Source organism: Mesoplodon densirostris, chromosome 15 (genome assembly GCF_025265405.1).
Source record: "Mesoplodon densirostris isolate mMesDen1 chromosome 15, mMesDen1 primary haplotype, whole genome shotgun sequence".
Classification (NCBI taxonomy): domain Eukaryota; kingdom Metazoa; phylum Chordata; class Mammalia; order Artiodactyla; family Ziphiidae; genus Mesoplodon; species Mesoplodon densirostris.
In genome coordinates this window covers 11,780,356-11,801,186 of record NC_082675.1, presented here as the reverse complement: position 1 = coordinate 11,801,186, position 20,831 = coordinate 11,780,356, and the positions used below count along the sequence as shown (strand labels likewise).

The 20,831-nt window shown below is 47.3% G+C and overlaps 1 protein-coding gene across 1 annotated transcript in view; it reads right to left on the bottom strand.

Moving 5' to 3' along the window:
- Positions 1-20,831, bottom strand: part of KSR2 (kinase suppressor of ras 2) — a 400,863-nt gene that overhangs the window by 92,701 nt on the left and 287,331 nt on the right. The window contains exons 6-7 of the mRNA XM_060119067.1: positions 13,116-13,185; positions 10,072-10,155 (exon numbers count right to left, since the gene is read on the bottom strand). Of these exons, the coding sequence (XP_059975050.1) occupies positions 10,072-10,155; positions 13,116-13,185 (154 nt within the window). The remainder of the gene's footprint in view (positions 1-10,071; positions 10,156-13,115; positions 13,186-20,831) is intronic.

Below are 20,831 nucleotides of genomic sequence, written 5' to 3'. Positions count from 1 at the left end.
ATGATTAGCCAGACTCATCAAGAAAAAAAGGGAGAAGACTCAGATCAACAGAATTAGAAATGATAAAGGAGAAGTAACAACTGACACTGCAGAGATACAAAAGATCATGAGAGATTACTACAAGCAATTATATGCCACTAAAATGGACAACCTGGAAGAAATGGACAAATTCTTAGAAAAGTACAACCTTCCGAGACTGAACCAGGAAGAAATAGAAAATATGAACAGACCAATCACAAGCACTGAAATTGAAACTGTGATTAAAAATCTTCCAACAAACAAAAGCCCAGGACCGGATGGCTTCACAGGTGAATTCTATCAAGCATTTAGAGAAGAGCTAACACCTATCCTTCTCAAACTCTTCCAAAATATAGCAGAGGGAGGAATACTCCCAAACTCATTCTACGAGGCCACCATCACCTTGATACCAAAACCAGACAAAGATGTCACAAAGAAAGAAAACTACAGGCCAATATCACTGATGAACAGAGGCAAAAATCCTCAACAAAATACTAGCAAACAGAATCCAGCAGCACATGAAAAGGATCATACACCATGATCAAGTGAGGTTTATCCCAGGAATGCAAGGATACTTTAATATACGCAAATCAATCAATGTGATACACCATATTAACAAATTGAAAAATAAAAATCATACCAAAAAAAATTGCCTCCTAGAAATGATCCCATTAGGATTGGAACCAGGTTTCCAGAGTCTTGGGTTTGGAAGAGCCACTTTCCCTCCAGAGGCTTCTTTTGAGATCTATTCCACCAACTAGTATTTCCTGAGTACTTGCTATGTGCCAGGCATGGTGCTTGCCCTGGATGTATAAACAGTGAACAAAGCAGACACAGCCCTACCCTCAAATAGTTTAAAGTCTGGTTGGAGAGACACGCAAGTAAATAGACAAACACAATGTGGTATGTTATATGGAATGATCGTGAAGGGGGGGGTATGGCACTTGGAACTGAGGGGAATCAGGGAGGGCTTCCTGGAGAAAGTGATAACTGAGCTGAGCCTGGGGAGCTAGCAGGGTTGTGCAAGGAAGACGTAGGCTAAAGCACTAAGGTGCAAAGAAGCCTCAGTGGGTGGGCATGTCTCCTGCTGATGGCTCAGAGAAGCTGGAGCTCCAGGCATAAGGAGGGAAGTGGTGAGGGAGGAGGAAGGAGAGGTAAACAAGGATAGTGCAGGGTCTCCTTGGGAGACTGGATTTTATCCTGAGAGCCAGGGGGAACTAAGGAAGGGTTTTAAACAGGGAGGTGAAGGCTGGATAAGCATCTTGGAAAGACCCCCCTCTGGCAGCAGATACAATCACAGGGCAGCGAGTTCCCCTCTCAGGTTATCCGTCCCGCTCCCTGCCTCTGCGTGCCTTTTCCCACATCACTGCATTAAGTGCTCCTTAAACCTTCTTGCAAAATCACTAAACAAAATCATTACCCCCTTCGCAGTGGGCTTGTATGAATGAGTGCCCCAACCGAGCAGTTTTGACGCCCCTGGGGTCTCTCATTTGAGCCTGTGCTTCTAGAAATGTCTCCATATGCTCTCAGTGAAGAATCTCAAAAAACACCCCTTCCCTCACTGCCGACAGCTCAGTGGGGTTGAGCTCTTTGGCCTACAACTGGGTTAGAAAGAAAAAGGCAACAGCAGAAATGAGCAAGGGAGATGGGGAGTATTAACATATAGAGACTGAACGCTCTAGCAACATAATCAAACATAATCAGGAAAACCCTGGCACTGGTCTCTCCACAAGATGATACTGTAAGGAAGCCGTAGATTTATTACCTGTTGGTGATGCCTTCCCTGACCCCCTCAGCTTCCCCGAGAGAGGAGAGCATGACCACAGGGTCCGCTGGGTTCCCAGCACCTGAGGGTGTTCATCACAGAGACCCATTTGTCGTCATCTTTCAATTCAAGAAGGGATGATGGGAGAGGGTAGCAGGCAGGGGAGGAAAAGACTGACAACTCTGGTCCAGGGTCAGGTTGAGATCAGATGCTCAGCTTCTGTTCTGCTTGTCTGGTTCAAGGAGAAGCAGAGTGGGGGCTGGCAACTGTGTGTGGCTGGTCCTTTGCCCATGCAAAGTAGTTAAGGCTCTGGGACCTTGAATCAGAGGGATCAGTGGGTTTGAGGAGTGGATCCACCCGCAGGGAGACTCTGGGCCAACTATTTACTCCTGAAGGCCTCTGTTTTCTCATCTGTAAAATGGGGATAATAATAGACCCTACCTTCCCTGGTTGTTGTAAGAATTAAATGAGCTTGTGCATGTAAAGTACTTAGCAAAATGTCTGGCACTCAGTAAGCCCTCAATACATGGGATCAGCATCCTCCTCCTCCTCATATCCAATCCACGCCTCAGCCTCAGGAGAATTATAACCCTCCCTCACATACCACTGTAACTGGACCCAACTATAATAGGTAAAAACACATATAAGGGACCATTAATTCCCATGACGATTATTGCAAAAACTGAAGTGTTTCTATTAATGGAAAAATAAGTTTGGGCTTCAAGCTGGTGATCTCTGAGATGCATGCTCATAATTATATCCTGCCAATATCCTGCCCGTTGTACAAATTCCTGAAGCCTCCAGGAACTTTGCGGCAGCTGCAACACCAGCTCATCATTTCCCCCCTTTTCAAGAGCTGGGAAAATCAGGGCACCCAGTGGCTCAAACCAACCATGGCTTACTTCATGCTTTTATCTCCTTGTCACCTGTGGCTGAAGTCATTTTGCAAACACAGGAAAATTTCAGATAAAACATTGTATTTTGATGTAAGGACATGGGCTAGAAGGACACGCAGGGCAAGAAGGGAACCAAAGAGTATGTGAAATCCAAGTGAAAAGACCCAGTAACAGAGCAAAACCAGATAAAGAAGTGCATGGAAATTAGCAAAGTGACTGCGTACGTGAAAAGAATTAAGTGCAAGCATGTCTAGCCAGGCTACTGCGGGCAGGAGAAGAGGGGACCTGTGGAAAGTGCATTGAAACACCACCGGAATAAATTGGAAATCTCATGCTAGTTTCCGAACATCACTCTTTACCTTTCTAGGGAAATGATTATGGGTCTCACACCTACAGACGTGGGCAGGGACCTTAACTGGAGCATGTGAAATGTTTCTACTAGCATAGACCTGCCTCGACCAACCTGGGTCACCTGGGACACGGGACTTCCAGTGCTCAACCCAGTCCCAAGCAAACCAAGCTGTTTGATCACTCTACTGAATATTTTAGTAATGACACTCTAATGCTGGCACTCAAAAACTGAATAATGGGGCTTCCCTGGTGGCGCAGTGGTTGAGAGTCCGCCTTCCGATGCAGGGGACACGGGTTCGTGCCCCGGTCCGGGAAGATCCCACATGCCGCGGAGCAGCTGGGCCCGTGAGCCATGGCCGCTGAGCCTGCGCGTCCGGAGCCTGTGCTCCGCATTGGGAGAGGACACAACAGTGAGAGGCCTGCGTACCACAAAAAAGGAAAAAAAAAAGCAAAAAACTGAATAATGGATACACAGTCCCATTGGTTGGGAGTGGAGGATTTATGATATAAAACAGTGGTTCTCCTCCAAGGGCAATTTTGCCTGCCACCCCAGGGGACATTTGGCAAAATGTCTGGAGATTTCTGATTGTCACAACTGAGGATGGAGTTGGGGGGGGTGGAAACAACGGTGCTAAACATCCTCAATGCACAGGACAGCCCTCACCACAAAGAATTACCTAGCGCAGAACATCAGTAGTGCCAAGGTTGAGAAACCCTGATGTAAACCCTTTAACATGTCTCCCAAGAAGTTGGCTGGTTCTGAGAATCCCCAAAGAAAAATGGAGAACAAGAACTACAGAAAAGTAGGAAATGGGCTGACTTTTCCAGGACTTTGACCTTGCTTAAACCCACAGAGGTGATTCGGTGAGTCTGTTTCTTTTTATACTTTGTATTAATAGAGGAGCCACTTCTGCAATGAAATAAGTGCTGAACAACTTAAAGATTCTGATTTGAAGGAATCCCCAAATCATTAAGGTGACTGGGGCACTCACATGTCTTAACACATCAAATGCCCATACTAGCCTCATTTGACATCAGAGAGGTTTAGAAACTCTCCCAGAGTCACACAGCTAGGAAGCGGCAGAGCCAGGACCTGCTCTCTCTAGCTCCAGCGTCTGGATCTTGCTGTTGCTTTACTGTCCTAAGTTGAGTTCCCTAGAAGCAGATCCTGAGACGGGTAATCTGGCAGGTGGTTTATGGAGGGAGTCCTCCAGGATGTTCCTCAGCAGGACAGGAAATGCGGGAGGAGCTAAGCAAGGATGTGGCTGCAGGTGATTACAGTCTCAGCCTGATCCCGCAGGGGACTCTGGAGTGTGAACTGTACCATACAGTCTGTCTGCCTTGAGGCGAGGAAGCTGGCCTTTTGCACACTTGCACCAGTTAGGCCCTGGCTGTGAGCCACGCAGGGGAGGAGCTGCAGTCACCCAAGGGCAAGAGAAGGTCTCAGGTGTCAGCATCAGCGTCCCTAAGTGAGGTCACTGGTGCTGTGAGCAGGACATCAAGACACACGTGGGTGAGCCAGGGCTGTGCTCAGCAGCCACTGATTTTATCACCTTATCTTCAAAACACAGGAGTGAGTACTCTGTGGTCCTAGAGGAAAACGAGTCTTAAACATCTGCAAGGTATGCTGATACCCAAACCCTTCCCGTCTCAGGCCCTGAGAGCAGGTGACTCAGAGAACATCAGACTCCTGGCTTCTGCCCTCCACTCCACCACCCAGAGGAAAGGCCACCCTGACACCACATTCTCCTCCCCCCCACCAGGCCTCATCCTGGCTGGCAAGCTGGTCCAGCATGACGAGAGCTCCAGAGCCCAAGACTGCTTTCCCCGGACTGCGGCTGGATGCGCGGTGAGCGGTGCCCCCCTGCAGCCAGGAGCCTCAAGAAGCACCAGCAGGAGGCACAGCAGTAAGGCCAGGGCCACGGCTGCACAGCAGAGACAGTCTCCTCTCGACCCCGGGCCCCGCCTGCAAAACGTGCTCAAACTCTTCTCAGCCCTGATCCAAGCCTTTGCCCATAATATTTCCCCAGCCCAGAACACTCATGCATATGTGCAAATAGGAATTCTCTGAGAGTTTGGTTAAAATGCAGATTTCTAGGCCCTATCCATAGAGTCTGGGCCAGAGTCTGGGCTACTTCTCCATTGGTGGTTTTGGATGTCCCCTCCCTTCTACTCTCCAGCCTGTGCAGGAAAAAAAAAAAAAAAAAAAAACAAACCCACCTTGGTTCAAAGTCTTCTAGAACACAAGCCACCCAAACCACCACTGCTGCCAGTTTTCCTGCCAGAGATGCAGATAGAGGTGGAGAGGTTTCCAAGGAGACAGACCTCGGCTCTGCAGAAAGGTCCTTCTGTAGAAGGACTCTGAGAAGGGGGAAGGATGCAGACAAGGCATGACTGAACCAGGGAAATGCATCAGCATCTTACTGCAAAAGCAAACCTCAGCCAGCTGAATCCACAGCTATCAGACAGTATGTGGATTGTGCTGACATCCGACCACTTAGAACTAAACTCCATTCCATGCTCATGAACCTATTACATGAAAATGCCTCATTTTAGATAACTGCAAATTGCTTTCTGAGCATAATTTCCTATTAGTTCATTAATCTCTCTATTCAGAATGCCAACAAGACAGCTGATGACAATTCTGGAGGAAGTGGGCATTGAACCAAAGCAGGAGGCAAAGGGTTAGATATTTGGAAGTATCCTGGCTTCCGGGGTGGAGGGCTACCCCCAAATTAATTCATAATGCTAATTACAGTATTAGCTTTCATTTATTAAGCTCTTATAATGGGTCACATACCAGGCTAAGCATTTTCCCTTATTTATCTCAGTTGTTTTTTTTTTTAAAGAATCTAGTAAGGTAGATATTATTTTCTTCTTTCTATAGAGGAAGAAGTTGAGCCTCAGAAGTGATTACACAGTTAGTGGCAGAGTCAGGATTCAAATATAGGTGTGTGTGTCTGACCTACAGCTTGGGTTCCTAATCATACCTTGTCATTTTGACTCAGCACACAAATATTTACTGGATGAATTTACTGGAGAAACCAGGATGAACAAGACTCATGTCTATAGAGTGAGGCCAAGGGATGTTAACAGCAGAAGAGACTGAAAACTAATCAGCAAAGATGGACCAACCTTCAAAAAAAAGAAATGTCAGGTTGGAAAATAAAATTGGATTTTGTCAAACTCCTGCTTTTATATAGAGCGGTGGTTCTCAAATTGTGGTCCCAAGACCAGAAGCAACGGCATCACCTGGGAACTTGTTAGAGATGCAAATTCTGGGGACCCACCTCAGACCCGCTGAATTGGAGACTCCAGGGCATAGGTCCAGGAAGCTATGTTTTAATAAACCTTCCAGGGGATTGTGATACACACTCAAGTTTTGAGACCCATAATCTAGAAAAATAAAATAAGTTCCACAGGGGAATTTGGAGCTCACGAGAGCAGTGCTTCTCAAAGTTAATGTGCACAAGAATCACCAGGACAATCTGAAAATGCAGATTTGGATGCGGCCGGTCTGGGGTGGGGCCTGAGAATCTGCATTTCTGATCAGCTCCCAGGTGATGCTGATGCTGCAGGACCAGGGGCCACACTTGGAGTAGCAATGGGTCTAAGCCAGGGCGTTTCTGGCCATAACACAACCAGAATTGCTCTGGGTTTAAAAAGAGGGGGGGCGGGTGGGAAAGAACCATTGCCTTTGGGATAGGCTCAAACCCAAGCCTCTGGAAATGCTTTAGGAAAACAGGAAATGACCCACATCACATACCACATTTTCCCCAAAGTTCCCACTCAGGTATAAGACCTTCTCTGAGCATTTTAATTAAAATTGCAGCCCCTTCCCTGACTCTTCCTATCTCCCTTCTCTGCTTTGTTCTTCTCCTCATCCGAACAGATGACCTATTTTGCTAATTTACTTTGTTTACCATCTGGCCTTCCCCATCTCCATCTCTCACCAGCATGTAAGTTCCATGAGGGCAGGGATTTTGTCTGTTTCATTCACTGTTATTTCCCCTGTGCCTAGAACTGTGCCTGGTGCATAGTACGTGCTCAATAAACATTAGTCAAGTAAATGAACACACATTTCTGCCCATTTTTTTTAAGAAGCTCCCTCCCCATCCTCGGCGCTGCCCTCTGGAATTTCACCTGTTGCTGCTCTCACGCATGTACTTCAGTTTCACCAAAATTCATTTCTCTATAGGTGTGTCTTCCCCTAAACTCCTTGACAATGGGGTCTGTGTGTTACCCTTTTCTGTCCTGCATCCAACCCTTCCACTCAAAATTCTGCCAACCTTTGAAAACACATATAAACAGCCATCCATCCTCACTATAATTAATGCAAAAACTACAGAATTTCATTCATGGAAGAGTAAGGTCAAACTTCAGCTGGTAATATCAGTAATGCATGCTCCTAATTACATACTAGAGAGAGCGCTAAACTCCACTGCCATCACACAAGTACAACGTCAAAGTTCCTGAAGCAACCCAGAACTCTGTAGCTGTTACAGACCCTGCTTTCACCTTTCGTGCCTCAACCCTAAGGGCTGAGGCAAATTGGAAAGACCAGTTGTTCCTTCCGACCGTGGCTTCGTTTGAATCCTGCCTCTTGGAGTTCCAGGAGCTATATCTGCACAAGGTGGAGTGAGGAGGACTTTTTTTTTTTTTTTTTTGCGGTATGCGGGCCTCTCACTGCTGTGGCCTCCCCCGTTGCGGAGCACAGGCTCCGGACGCGCAGGCTCCGGACGCGCAGGCTCAGCGGCCATGGCCCACGGGCCCAGCCGCTCCGCGGCATATGGGATCCTCCCAGACCAGGGCACGAACCCGTATCCCCTGCATCGGCAGGCGGACTCTCAACCACTTGCGCCACCAGGGAGGCCCGAGGAGGACTTTTGATAAAACATTGTCATCTGGGGCAAGGACATTTCACCCGTTCCTTCCAACTGCCCTGTGGCAGGAGGTGCTAATATCACGCCCACTTTGCAGGTAAGGAAACTGAGCCCTGGGATGACAGTCCCTTGCTCAAGGTCACACAGGGAGTCTGGCAATGCAGGTGGGACTCCAGCTCAGTTCTGGCTGCTTTAAAGCCTCTGCTTCTGGCACCCACCTCTCTCCCCCAGGTCCCCGTCCCTCCCCCAACCCTTGGCAGGGTCTGAGCCTCTGCTCATTACTTCTAGAACAGAGACAGCATGAGTGGAGGCTATCTCATACTTCTGCCTCTAGCGCTGAAAATTAAAATGGCTCAGGGAGTATTCAGCCTTGCCAACTCCTGGCTGCATCCCCGTCACCTAATTACCTGACTTCAAAGCCTCCACTCGGCAGGTGTGAAGATGTGAAAGCTGCCGTTTCCCCTGAGAACAGGAAGTGACTACACACAGATAAGACATGCCCCAGAGCAGCTAGTGTACTGGGGAAATCAGACAGAACTTCGAGTTGGACCCGAGGACTTGGCTTAGTGCGTCTCAAAGTCAGAAAGACCAGGGGCCGCCATCCTGGGTACTCACCTGAGAGCTGGGTCTATAAAGGACCAAGGTGGGGATGTGGGCCTCCAAACACTAATACTTGGTAGTTACTGCCCCCATCTCCTTCCTTTGTGCCATGGAGCTTAAGGCTCCTTAGAGGCTGGAATTCATTAATCCGCCCCACAACTCCAGGAGGGAAAGGCACTCAGGCTCACCTTATGACTGAGACATCCAGGCTGGGGGAAGAGTAAGAACTCCTTCATGGGGCAGGGATGTGGGGAGGCCGGAAGGAACCCAGATGAGTTCCCAGCCTGGACTGGACAAGGAAGAGGAAGTCTAGAGGAGAAAGAAGGGTTCCTACTTTTCAACTTAGTGGCTCCTGTAAGGCGATCAGATGCACACTCATTTGTAACCCTTAGATACAGCTGAATGTTACTGACTATTTTACAGTAATTGGACCAAAGCAGGTATTTAATACAAGTTTACAGAAGGAAAGAGGAAGGCCAGACAGAAAGGCATTTGTGACCTTTGACAGAGGACAAAACCCTAAGCCTGGCATTGGGCTATGTCCTTTGGTGCTGATTTATTCAATGCTCACTGTCACATTGGGCAGGTGTGATGATTATTCCTTTCATGCAGATGAAAATACTAGCAACAGAAATGTGGGGCGACTCGCCCAATGTCACTGAGCTAGACAGTGGCAGGACCAGGATGTAAACCCATCTCAGTCTGACTCCAGGGCCCACGCTGGGCATTGCAGTCTTTCCTGCGTCCCTGTCTGTTGCCAGCCAGGACCCGGGATGGGTGCGTGGAAGCAGGGGAAGGCAGGGGCTTGTATGGTCTGGTCTTCTAGCCAGAACTCAAGACCAACATGATGCCACAGGAAGGACAGGAGTTCAGGGGTCAGGGTTCAAGTTCTGACTGCCACTTCTTAGCTGTGTGACCTCAGGTTTATCCTTGCTGGGAGTCAGCTTTCACATCTGTAAAATGGGAAGAATCAGAACCACCGCCCGCCCCCCACAGAGAGGCACCACAAGAAGAAAAAATAAAGGACAAAAGTCCTTTGCAAACTCTTAACTCAGGGATCAGCAAACCATGGCTCAGTGGCCAAAGCCAGCCACGGCATATTTTTGTACAAAAGGCTTTACTGGAATAAATAAATTTGTCACACTTACTTGTTTATATATTGTCTATGGCTGCTTTTGAGCAACACAGCAGAGCTGAGCGGTTGTAACAGGGACCCGTTGGCCCACAAAGCCTAAAATATTTACTATCTGGTCGACTAGAGAAAAAGTTTGCCAACCCCTGATTTCAGGTGCTATGAAAATGCAAGTTCCCACTGTGCCTCTGCAGACAGCACTATGCGTTTCCAGCATCACCCTCAGCTCTGGTTCTTATTCATAAGCTCTCTCCTTGACCCTTTACCCATGTGTAGAGGTTGATTTAAGACCTATTTCTGAAAAAACAGAGAAGCAGCTCTCCTGAGAGCCAAGAAACCAAAATCCCATAAGCTATTTCAGAGCCCAGGATGGCTCCTGCCGACATCAGGCACCATGAAAAGGTGCTTCCAGGAACAGCCACTTACTTGCAGTTTTTACACTTGAGGCCAAAAAGCATCCCCTTCCCACAGACTGTGCATGTCTGAGACATCCAGTACTTCGTGGAAAACCTGCGGGAAAGAGACAGAAAGTGTTCAAGGCCAAGGTGATGGTGACTGACCTATCTCTAGAAGGATGACCACTGACAGGATAAGAACATGGGCCCTGGATTCCAGTCCCACTTCTTCAGAGATAAGTGACTTCATCGAGTTGCTTAAACTTCAGTCTCTTTATCTGTAAAGTGGGAATAATAACAGTACTGACCTCATAGGTTGTTCAGAGGATTGAACAAGGTCATGCACAGTGCAAGGGCTTTACATAGTGTCTTGTAAACAGAAAGCACTCACTGAATTGGGCTGTGACTGTACTGTTACCCAAACACTCATAACAGTCATTTAGTCGTTCAACAAACATCGCCTGCCTGGAGGTCTACTATGTGCCAAGTTCAGATTGGAGATAGATGGATAGGGCTAGAACTGCCCTCAGAGAACCACAAAGCCAGGTGGGGCCCCCCGGCGGTCTATTCCCCATCACTGCTAGTTACATCGCCTGGGGAGCTTCAAGAAGGGGTGATCCCCCCAAAAGTGGAGACTGCAAACGTTAGTAGCAGAGAAGAGGACCCTAAAGGGAAAGCCATTTTGGACATCAGCCCACCTCGCTCCCCAGTCACCGCCACTTGCTGCAAACATAAGGCAGTGTAGAGGTTTCTGATATACAGCCAGGAACCAGTGGGAACAGAGATGCATTTGATTAACTTCTGGGGCCCCCTGCTGCCGCCAGGGTGCTTTCCTCTTCAAGAGATACCAGGCAGCAGCAGGGCTGGCCCCAAGAAAAGTATTGAAGGTTGCCAGGTCAGAGTTAATTTTCATTTTCAATTTTTGTCACCTTCCACAGGAGTTGTAGCTAATCTCCACTGCCTCACAGTGTCAAAATGAAAATCGGAAGCGATTATGTAACTTGGTGCTTAAGAATTTTGAGGGCCAGCCTGTATCCCTCTGCTGTACCATCTTGCCTGATTTAGGTCAGTCACTCTTCCAACAGAATGATCTGCAGCCCAAAGCCTCCATAACTAAGTAAATAGCAATATTCTGAAGAGACACTCTTGTGGCCAAGAAAACTCCCTTTCCAGTTTTGGACTGGGGGTTGGTTAAGTCCCTTTCTGCCCCTTTAGCAGGATGAGCAAGTGTGGCAGGATCTATTTTGCAGGACTTGTCAGCTCTGGGGAATGGCAAACAGACTTGTGTTTCATCCACCAGCCAGCAGCGTGGGAATCAAGAGTGTGAGTGGCCGGTGGGAGTTCCTTCTCCTTTCCAGCCCTCTCCCATCCCTGGGATCAGCAATCCCTCTTCCAAGCTGTGGCTGAGGTGACTCTGAGGACAGCGGATGGTATGGGATTTTAATTTCATTTTTTCACCAAGGCTGGGTTGAGTCTAGGTCTTTCCATCCTGGCATGGAGCCCAGGGAGAAACACAGGGTGAGACTGGAGAGTAACAAAGCATCCCAAGTGCCAGCTCCTCTAAGATGTTCCTGAAGCCCAAGATCATCAGATCATTTTCCTCCTCTTGGCATCAGCATTTGAATCTGAGGTACCACCAGGTCTAACGTTAGGGTGCTAGAGTCTGGTGTCGTGGCTGAGCCATGGGTGTGGCCAATTGGGTGGAGCCAATCCAGGGGTGTGGCCAATCCAGGGGTGGAGCTGAGCTAGGGGTGTGGCCAATCCAGAGGTGAAGCTGAGCCAGGGAGCAGCCTGTAAGCAAACAAAAAAAGGCCCTTCTTTTTGATGCCTTTCCCTCTGCATCTCACCGCCTGACCACTGATGTGTCTATTGTGTATTTCTCACGGCTTCCTCCACCGTTTTCTGATTTGAGTCTTAACAACTATCCTGTCAACATATTTCTTTCAAAAACTGTTGACGAGATGCCATTCCGGGAGAATGTGCTCATTCCTGCCTCACCCCGGGTTATGGTGACGTGTCTGCCCCTGGAATTGCCTCCCCCGCCCTTATAGCCCTGATCCCCACCACCACCGTACTGTCATGGTCTGTTAACTGTCTATCTCTCCACTAGACCTCGAGCTCCCCAAGGTTGAAAGCCTTACGTCGTGTTCAGTGCTGCAGCCCCGGTACAGATATTCTCTATAAATACTAGTGGAAAGAAACCATGAATGAGTGAACTCTCTGCTGGTCACAGAGGCCTCGTGCAAAGAAAGCTCTCAGCAGAGGTGTCAAAAGAACACAAAATGCTGGGGTTAATTAGCTTGTAGATTCACCACTTAATCATTCAGGGCCTCAGTTTCCCTATCTGTCAAATGGACATGACCACACTTGTGCTACTTACCCCACTGAGTTTGTGAACAGATTGTGAGGATAATGAGATAAAATGTGGAAAGTTAACTTCGCATAAGGGATGACTTAGTAGATAGAAATCTTCCTCCCGAAAAGGGCAGGTGTACTCCTGGAGAGGTTGTCCCGGGCACCCAACAGGGCTGGAGCCCTGGACTGACCTATGCTTCAGCAGAAAGTGAGCATCTCTGACTTCAGCCTGCAATCTTGTCTTCTGGGTTGGGAGACCCAAAATTAGGACAAGCATTTGTCTTAATATTGATACCATTTACTGAGTGGTTATTATGTGCCAGGCCCTTTGCTTAGCACTTTAATATATTATCTCATTTAATCCTCATGACCACCTATGAGTAGTCAGAAATATCTGATGAGAAAATTGAGTCTCAGAGAGGTTAAGTAACTTCCTCAAGGTTGCAAAGCTTTACTAGCTGGGATTGGAACACAGGTCAGTCTGACTCTAAAGCCCTGGCTTTTAACCGGTAGGTGTTAATTTTATGAGCCAGGTGAATAAGAAGCAGACATCTCAGTCCCTTGCCACATCGACGTTCAGCCTGGCAGAGGAGAGAAGAGCATGGTGATATAGGAGCTGGGGCAAAACAGCCTGCCGAGCCTTTCCCCACGCTGGGGCCAGAGCCCCCAGCCCTCCCTGTGCTGGGAGGTGGGCCCCGTGCAGCCAGGAATCCAGCCTACCTGTGCTTGATGGAGTTGCCGAGGTCTCTGCGAGGGATCTGTGGGGACCAGCGTGGCACTGACAGTGTGTCTGCAGGGAGAAAAGAGAGGAGGAGAAGGCCCTGTTACACAGAGAACCAGAAGTGGGGGTGGGCTCCCACCAAGCCCCAGAAGGAAGAGGGAGGCTCGCTGGCCTCAGGAAGGACACTGGCCGCCATCACTTGCTAAACCAAAGCCAAATGGAAAACTGGTTTAGCTTGTGTTACCTTAACTCACGTAAGGTCCCCCAGGTGGGGCAGTGCCTGGAAAAAAACCAGCTGGGGGAAGAATAAAACTGAGCATGGCTCCCATTTACCAAGTGCTTACTGTGTGCCAGGCATGTGCCATGTGACTCACATGCCTTAGCTCGTTACATCCTCAAAACAAGGTTCAGGATTGTTAACATCCCAACCTTACAGGTGAGGAAGCTGAGGCTTGGAGAGGGGAAGTCATGTGTTCAAGATCATATACCTTGTAGACCACACAGCAGCTGTGAATCCAGGCTTAAGGGACCTAGAACACGTGCCTGTGTATGCAAAGTTCTAACTCAGCAGATTCCAAATGCCAGTCATACAAGTATCACTTTCCTAATTTTTGTCATGCCCTTGTACAACCCATAAAATTATCTACTTAATATTTTAGGTTGACTTATTTGTTTGTTTAAACACATTTATTCTCAAAGCAACTCAATATGGAAAACCAATATCACTTTCTGTATAAGTAACTATTTAAAATATGTCTAACTATGTACCACATAAACTCATGCTGGAATAAGTGGATGGATGAGTGGGTAGACGGATGGGTAGGTGGGTGGATGGATGGGTGGACGGATGGATGGATGAATATCTGGATAGGTGCATGGATGGACAGATGAGTCAGTAGATAGACAGATGGGGAGGTGGGTGGATGGTAGGTGGGTAGATGGATGGATGGATGAATGGTTGGATAGGTGGATAGATGGACAGATGAGTTGCAAGGTGGACAGATGGGCAGGCGGATGGATGGATTGGTAGGTGGGTGGATGGATGGATGGATGGACAGCTAGATGAATGGATAAATTGATGGATGAATGGGAATGAGGAAGAAACAATAAATCACACAGACTTCAGGCTGGGTGCCTATGCCCATCTGGTCTTTTCTTTCATGCCTCAGGCTACATACCAGCAACCCACACTATCACTCCACCACTGACTGAGTTCCAGGACTTCTTCCACGGCCTCTGGGCACCAGCCCCCACCTTCACTCCACTGCCTGGTTGCCCGCATCACCCTCCTCGCAGACCTCACAGGCCCCAGAGAGGTGTGAAACAACAGCAGAAATGAACCGGTGCGGCCTGTGAAACCTCCACCAGCTAGGGGAGAGAAGAAGGAAGTGGCTGACCCACACGCCAGCTTTCATTTCTCAGGCCAGATGGATGGAGCCAGCTCCCTGTCCTCAGAGCTGCAAATGCACGCCTCATTTTTCACAGCAGTTGTTATGGAGTGGCACGCTCATTGTGGAGCTGGGCATGTCTGAACTGATCAGGGAGCATTTAACCCCAACCCATTCACTCCTCTCTTCTGTCTAATGACACTGTCAACAGCCATCTGAAAGCTGTTTCCAGAAGCCCCAATTCTGCCCTTGTAAAGCTGGGACCATTTCTGGAAGAGCTAATGATTTCCCAAGCCCCAAAGGCCAGAGAAAGAGGGACACAGCATGATATATCACTCGGAATCAGAGCCAGTGGAATTTCCTCTAGTTTAACTAAAAACTAAACGTCATCAAGCCCAAGCCCATTTTATTACTTGTTTTGGCTTCTGAGAGAAGCAAAAAAGACAAGAAAGAAAAACAATTTTAAAAGAGAGAGAGAGCGAGCGAGCAGGGGACTGAAGTCAGATTTAGAAGGAAGGATGCTGCTACCTGCTAAGTCCTTAAAATGCTTTCTCCAGTGCCAGGGATGGGTAGAGGTGGAATGGCTATGCTGGAGAGGAAGGGTTAGCTCAGATACACAGCCTCCTCATGGGGAATCTACAAAGTGAGGAGTGCCAAAGGGGTTTCATCGCATGGGATGTTAGTAGTGGCTGTCTAGGAAAGTGTGTTGAGAAGAATTCTGAGGCTCAAGAGGAAAGAGCATTGAGACTGATTAGTAACGTCTGCCATGGGTGAAGAATAAGGCAGTACCAACAAGTCTCCATATTTTCGCCACTCCTACAAGGACAGGGACCACATCTTCATCTTTGCATCACTGCCTCATAGCACAGCAAGCACCTGGGACAAAGTAAGTACGTAACTCATGTTTGCTGAATCTGAGATTATTATCATAGAAACAGTGAATTTACTGAGCACTCAATATGTGGTAGGCATAATTCTGTGCAGTTTATATGCAGAAGCTTTGCCTCTGTGCAGTCGGGGTTCTCATTATTCCCACTGCACAAAGGTAGACACAGGAGCTCAAAGAGGTGCAGTGACTAGCTAAAGGTCACACAGCCGGGCACTGGTACATCCTCAAGGAGTAACTCTGCAGTTGTTCGCGAGCCTTCCAAAAGCCCCTACATCAGCATCTCCAGTCAGGGGCACTTTTGCCCGGGGGAACATTTGGCATTGTTTGGAGATACTGCCAAATAACTGGGGCGGTGGTGTGGGGACGCGACTGGCATCTCATGTGTAGAGACCAGGGATGCTGCTCAACATCCTACAATACACAAGACAGATCCCCATGTCAAAGAACTAACTAGACCCAAATGGCAATAGTGCCAAGGCTGAGAAACCCGGATCGAGATGTTTTTCACTTCTCTAGCCATCTCCCCACCCGCTCCCTCTCCCCGCAATCTTGAGATGGTACTTCTGAAGCTCAACTCAGTAGAGAACAAAGCCTCTTTTATTATAAGCACATCTCACTGTTAGACTCATATCTTAGTTGTTCTCATTCTGAAATTACAGCACCTTCTCGAAAAAGTAGATGTAATTAAGTTTGGTAGTTTGGTTTCATTTCCCAATATCTGGTTGAAGGAGCAAATTCCGTCAGTTACATTCATCGGCTGCGACAACGTTAGCCTCCAGCAATAATAACCTCCACAGGGCTTCGTCCGTGGGTGTGCAGATCTGAACTCTGAGATCTTCTCTTTACTTTCTTTGTTTGGATTTCATTAAACTTGCCAATGCAAGCCTTAAAGCAAAGGAAAACTGTTTAAAGGGAAAATCTATGAAAATTCAGGCCTTATCACAACAGAGAAGGCAAACAGCACTTACAGCAATTAAACTGATATGGAAACTTCTGGTTAACAATCAAAGTGCCTATTAAGATGTCTCCATAGCTGAACAAAAGCTTCTTTTCTATTCTAATTTTCTGATAATAAGACACGCAGACATGGAGTCAGAATTATGACCATCCCTGGTGCCTTTGGTTCCAGGGATAGAATAATAGACATTTCTTCCCAGATATTTTCATTTGCAGTGCATGGCAAGGGAGAGGGCTGGAGAGAAGGAGGGCTTTTCTTCCCCCCTTTAGGTCCCACTGTTGATGCCCTCTCAAAAGTGCCTCTGTATAACAGAAGGGGAGAAACCAGGAGGCTTGGTCTTTGACACCTTGGTAGCCAGATAGTCAAACAGAAGCCACAATAGAAGAAACCAATATTAATAAAGCATCATGGTAGGTTGAGCTTTAAAATGAGAAACTCAGGCTCTGACCTGGTGAGTTTGAACTCAGGCTAACAGAGGAGTCAGGCGTGGGGAAAACTCTTGAAAACATTTAACACAGAGACATCACGTAAAAATGAGTGATGATAAAGCAAAGGAAAAGGAGGGAAAAGAAGAGGAAGAAAGAAATAAGAATAATGATAAGAATTTTAAAAATGAGAAATAAGAAAAATAATAAAGATGCTTTGTGTTGAGCATTACCATGTGCCAAGCACTATTGCCAAATAAGCCCTTTACATATATTATCTCATTTTATCCACACACTGCATGTGTGCGCACATGTGATGTATCAGCTGTTATCATCGGTGCCACTTCACCAACAAGGAAATCGAGAAGTTATACCATTTGCCCAAGGTCACACAGCAAGTAAAGGCCAGGACTGGGTTTTCTAAATTGAGGTCACATAGCTGGGGCTCAATAAACGACAGCCAATTTCATCCCCATTTCACAGATGGGAATACTGAGGCTTAGAAGCAATAAGCAATTGTCTATAGCTAAGAAGTGACTGTGTGGTGATCTGAACCTCAGAGAGGAACAAACTGGATGCTTCTAGTCCCGACTGCTCTCCAGGTACACGGAGTTCAACCCATCCTGTATTGTCTGTGTCTCCTACCTCTGTCTGAGGAAAGCAAAGGAAACAATGAGAACCAGCCCTTTTAAACTCAGAAAAGGGCCTCAGAGGCCCAGAAAGCAATGTCACAGTATGTTGTTTATTCCTACTATCATTCATACAGTTACTCAGTAAACATTTTGTTGAATATGCCTACCCGCCACCCCCAAAGATGTCCACGTCCTAATCCCTGGGCCCCATAAAATATATGACTTAACAGGCAAAAAGAGATTTTGCAGACGTGATTGAGTTAAGGATCTTGAAACGAGAGATTAGTCCGGATTAGCCAGGTAGGGCTGATGTAATCATAAGTGAAAGAGGGAGGCAGGAGGGTCAGAGTCAGAGAAGGAGATGTGATGTTTGCTGGCTCTGAGGATGGAAAGGGGCCAAGTGCCAAGGGGTGCAGCAGCCTCTGGAAGCTAGAAAAGGCAAGAGAACAGAGTTTCCCCTGGAGCCTCCAGGAGGAAGCAGCCCTGCAGACACCTTAACTTTAGCCCTGAGACTGTTTTTGGACTCCTGACCTCCAGAACTGTAAGATAATACATGTATTTTCTTGTAAGCCACTGAGTTTTGGTTATTGGTTACAGCAGCCATAGGAAGCTGAGACGGCACTACTGTGTGCCGGGTACGGAACCGGGGGTGGGTATGGCAAACAAGATAGTCAAGTTTTCTGAGCTTAGAGCCTACAGGGGGAGACATAATGTGACACATTCAATGAAGCAAATAAAACAGGACTTTGGGCTTTGTGTTAAGGCGACGGGAACCATCTAGTGCGTTAGAACAGAGGCGGGAGGCTGTGCAGGGTCTTACGCATTTGTCATAGCCTGCCAGGCTATGACAAAAAGAGGATGGCCCCACTCCCACCCCCTCCTCCAACTCCCCACCTCCGCTGGGATCCAAAACATCAGCCCTGACCCTTACAAGGCCATTCAGCTCCCAGGCCAGGTCTTTCTCACTTGAGCTGTCATGTCATGATCCCACCTGCAGCCCCCAATAAAAAACCCATATCCCAGAGTCCTCAGTCCACTGGCTGGTACAGGAGCAATGCACAGTCTGACTTCTTGTACGTATTCCAAGGGGGGATTCGCCTCTTGGAGCTGTTTCTTCCTTTAATCCAAACAACCCTACAAGGTTGTATCCCTAGTTTACAGATAAGGAAAATGAGGATAATTAATTGTTCAGAGTCCTATTGCTAGTATTTGGTGGATTTGAGACTTGACCCCAGCTTCCTATAAAACTAAAGCCTTGCTTTTCACCCCCGCACCCTACTGCCTTCCTATGCTATGTCTCCTTCTGAGACAAGCGTAAAAATTATTGTTCAAATCACGCAGTCCTTGAGTTGGAACGGACCACAAGAAATCGTCTATTGCAGTCTCTGAGTCTCTAAACTCTATTGGCTAGAAGAGGAGCTATCCTATCCTTAAATGTTTCCATGGAGATAAAGACCTCTGAGCACATCGTACTATTAATAATAACAGCTAACATTTACTGAGTACTTACTATATGGCAGGACTAAACGCTTTAGATGTATTATTTCATCTAATCTCCTAACTCCATTTTAGGCGGGAGAGCTGGGGTTTGAGCTAGGACAGTCCAACCCCAGAGCTCATCCTCAGAAATGCCACAAGTGAAATGGAAGGTCCAGCTACCCTTCAACTTCTAGCCCAGGGACAGGAGAGACTGAGAACTTAACAACGGTGCTGCGTTCAAATCAAGCAGCAAATTCTTTAGGCTCCAAGGGTCCTGAAATTAACAAAACTTAGAGCATTCAACTTTTCTTCTGCGGCCACAGGCCAGTCACCTGCTAAAATCCCACTGATTCATCCAAGGTGCCAACCAGTCCTTGACTAAAGCTGTTCACAGTTTTATTCACATAGCGGGGAACAACTCTATTTGCTTTACTATCCAATTCAAATACATCAGATCTAAAAGTCTTTTAATCATGTGCTATCTCTAAAGGTTACAGCACCATGGTGCTTTGGGGCCAAATTGAGTTTCTCTGTGTAGATGGACATAATTTTCTCCCCGAGACAACTACAACCCACTTCTCAAGATCCAAATTTCATCACCTGCGGGCTTGTGATCGCTATGAAGGTGTCTAGGGAACAACTCAGCACTGGTCAGTAGTAGATATGAGTGAGCCTGGGTTGCAGGTCTTGGGGAAAGAAATAGGCAGAAGAGATGCTGGGGGTGAGCAAAGGTTGTGCTGCTCACTCTTGGTGGAAGAGACCCTTCAGAGGAGATGCTTAGGGATTCCCCATGGCATTGAGGTAAAACAAAGGGCAATGGTGAAGTTACCTGCCTAGAAATAGGAAGACTGCAGGAATGGAGGTATCAGGGTCAAACCAATCGGCATGTACGTGGGGTTCAAACCAGCTACAAGGCCTTGAGCACAGGCCTATTTTTTTTTTTTTTTTTTTTTTTTTTTTTGCGGTGCACGGGCCTCTCACTGTTGTGGCCTCTCCCGTTGCGGAGCACAGGCTCTGGACGCACAGGCTCAACGGCCACGGCTCACTGGCATGTGGGATCTTCCCGGACCGGGGCACGAACCCGTGTCCCCTGCATCAGCAGGCGGACTCTCAACCACTGCGCCACCAGGGAAGCCCAGCACAGGCCTATTTTAAAGACAGAGCAGCAGACTTCATTTCTGAATGGGAAGGTTATCAAGTTGCTCCACGGAGTGTAGGACTTTGAAGTAGTAGACCTGTGTTCAAGCATCAGCTCAGCCACTTACGAGCTATGAGACCTTGGGCATTTTCACCTCTGTGAGTCTCAGTTTTTGTCTCCTGTAAAAAAGGGGTCATAATATCTCCCTCACAGAATTGTTAGCAGGATGAAGTGGGGTAATATAATTGGAACAGGGCTTAGCTGAGTGCCTGACATATTTTTGTTATTCTTGCATCATTGTCATCATCACTCCACCTCTAGAATTGACACACCATTTAGAACCTGACAAAGCTCTCCATGGACTGTGATTTAGAACAGAGGTTGGCAAACTATGACCCTCAGGCCAAATCTGGCCCATCACCTGCTTTCGTAAATAAAGTCTGATTGGCACACAGACACACCCACTCATTTACACACTGTCTGTGACTGCTTCTGCACTATAATAGCAGAGTTTGAGTAACTGACAGAAACATGTGGTCCACAAAGCCAGGTATAATTATTACCTGGCCCTTTATAGAAAAAGTGTGTCAACGCCTGATTAAGAGCTGTGTAACTCATTTCCTTGGCTAATTAGTGGAGACATTTTTCCCTTTCTCTTTTATTTTTTTTCCCAGTTTTATTGAGGTCCACAAAGCCAGGTATAATTATTACCTGGCCCTTTATAGAAAAAGTGTGTCAACCCTGATTAAGAGCTATGTAACTCATTTCCTTGGCTGATTAGAGGAGAAATTTTTCCTTTTCTTTTT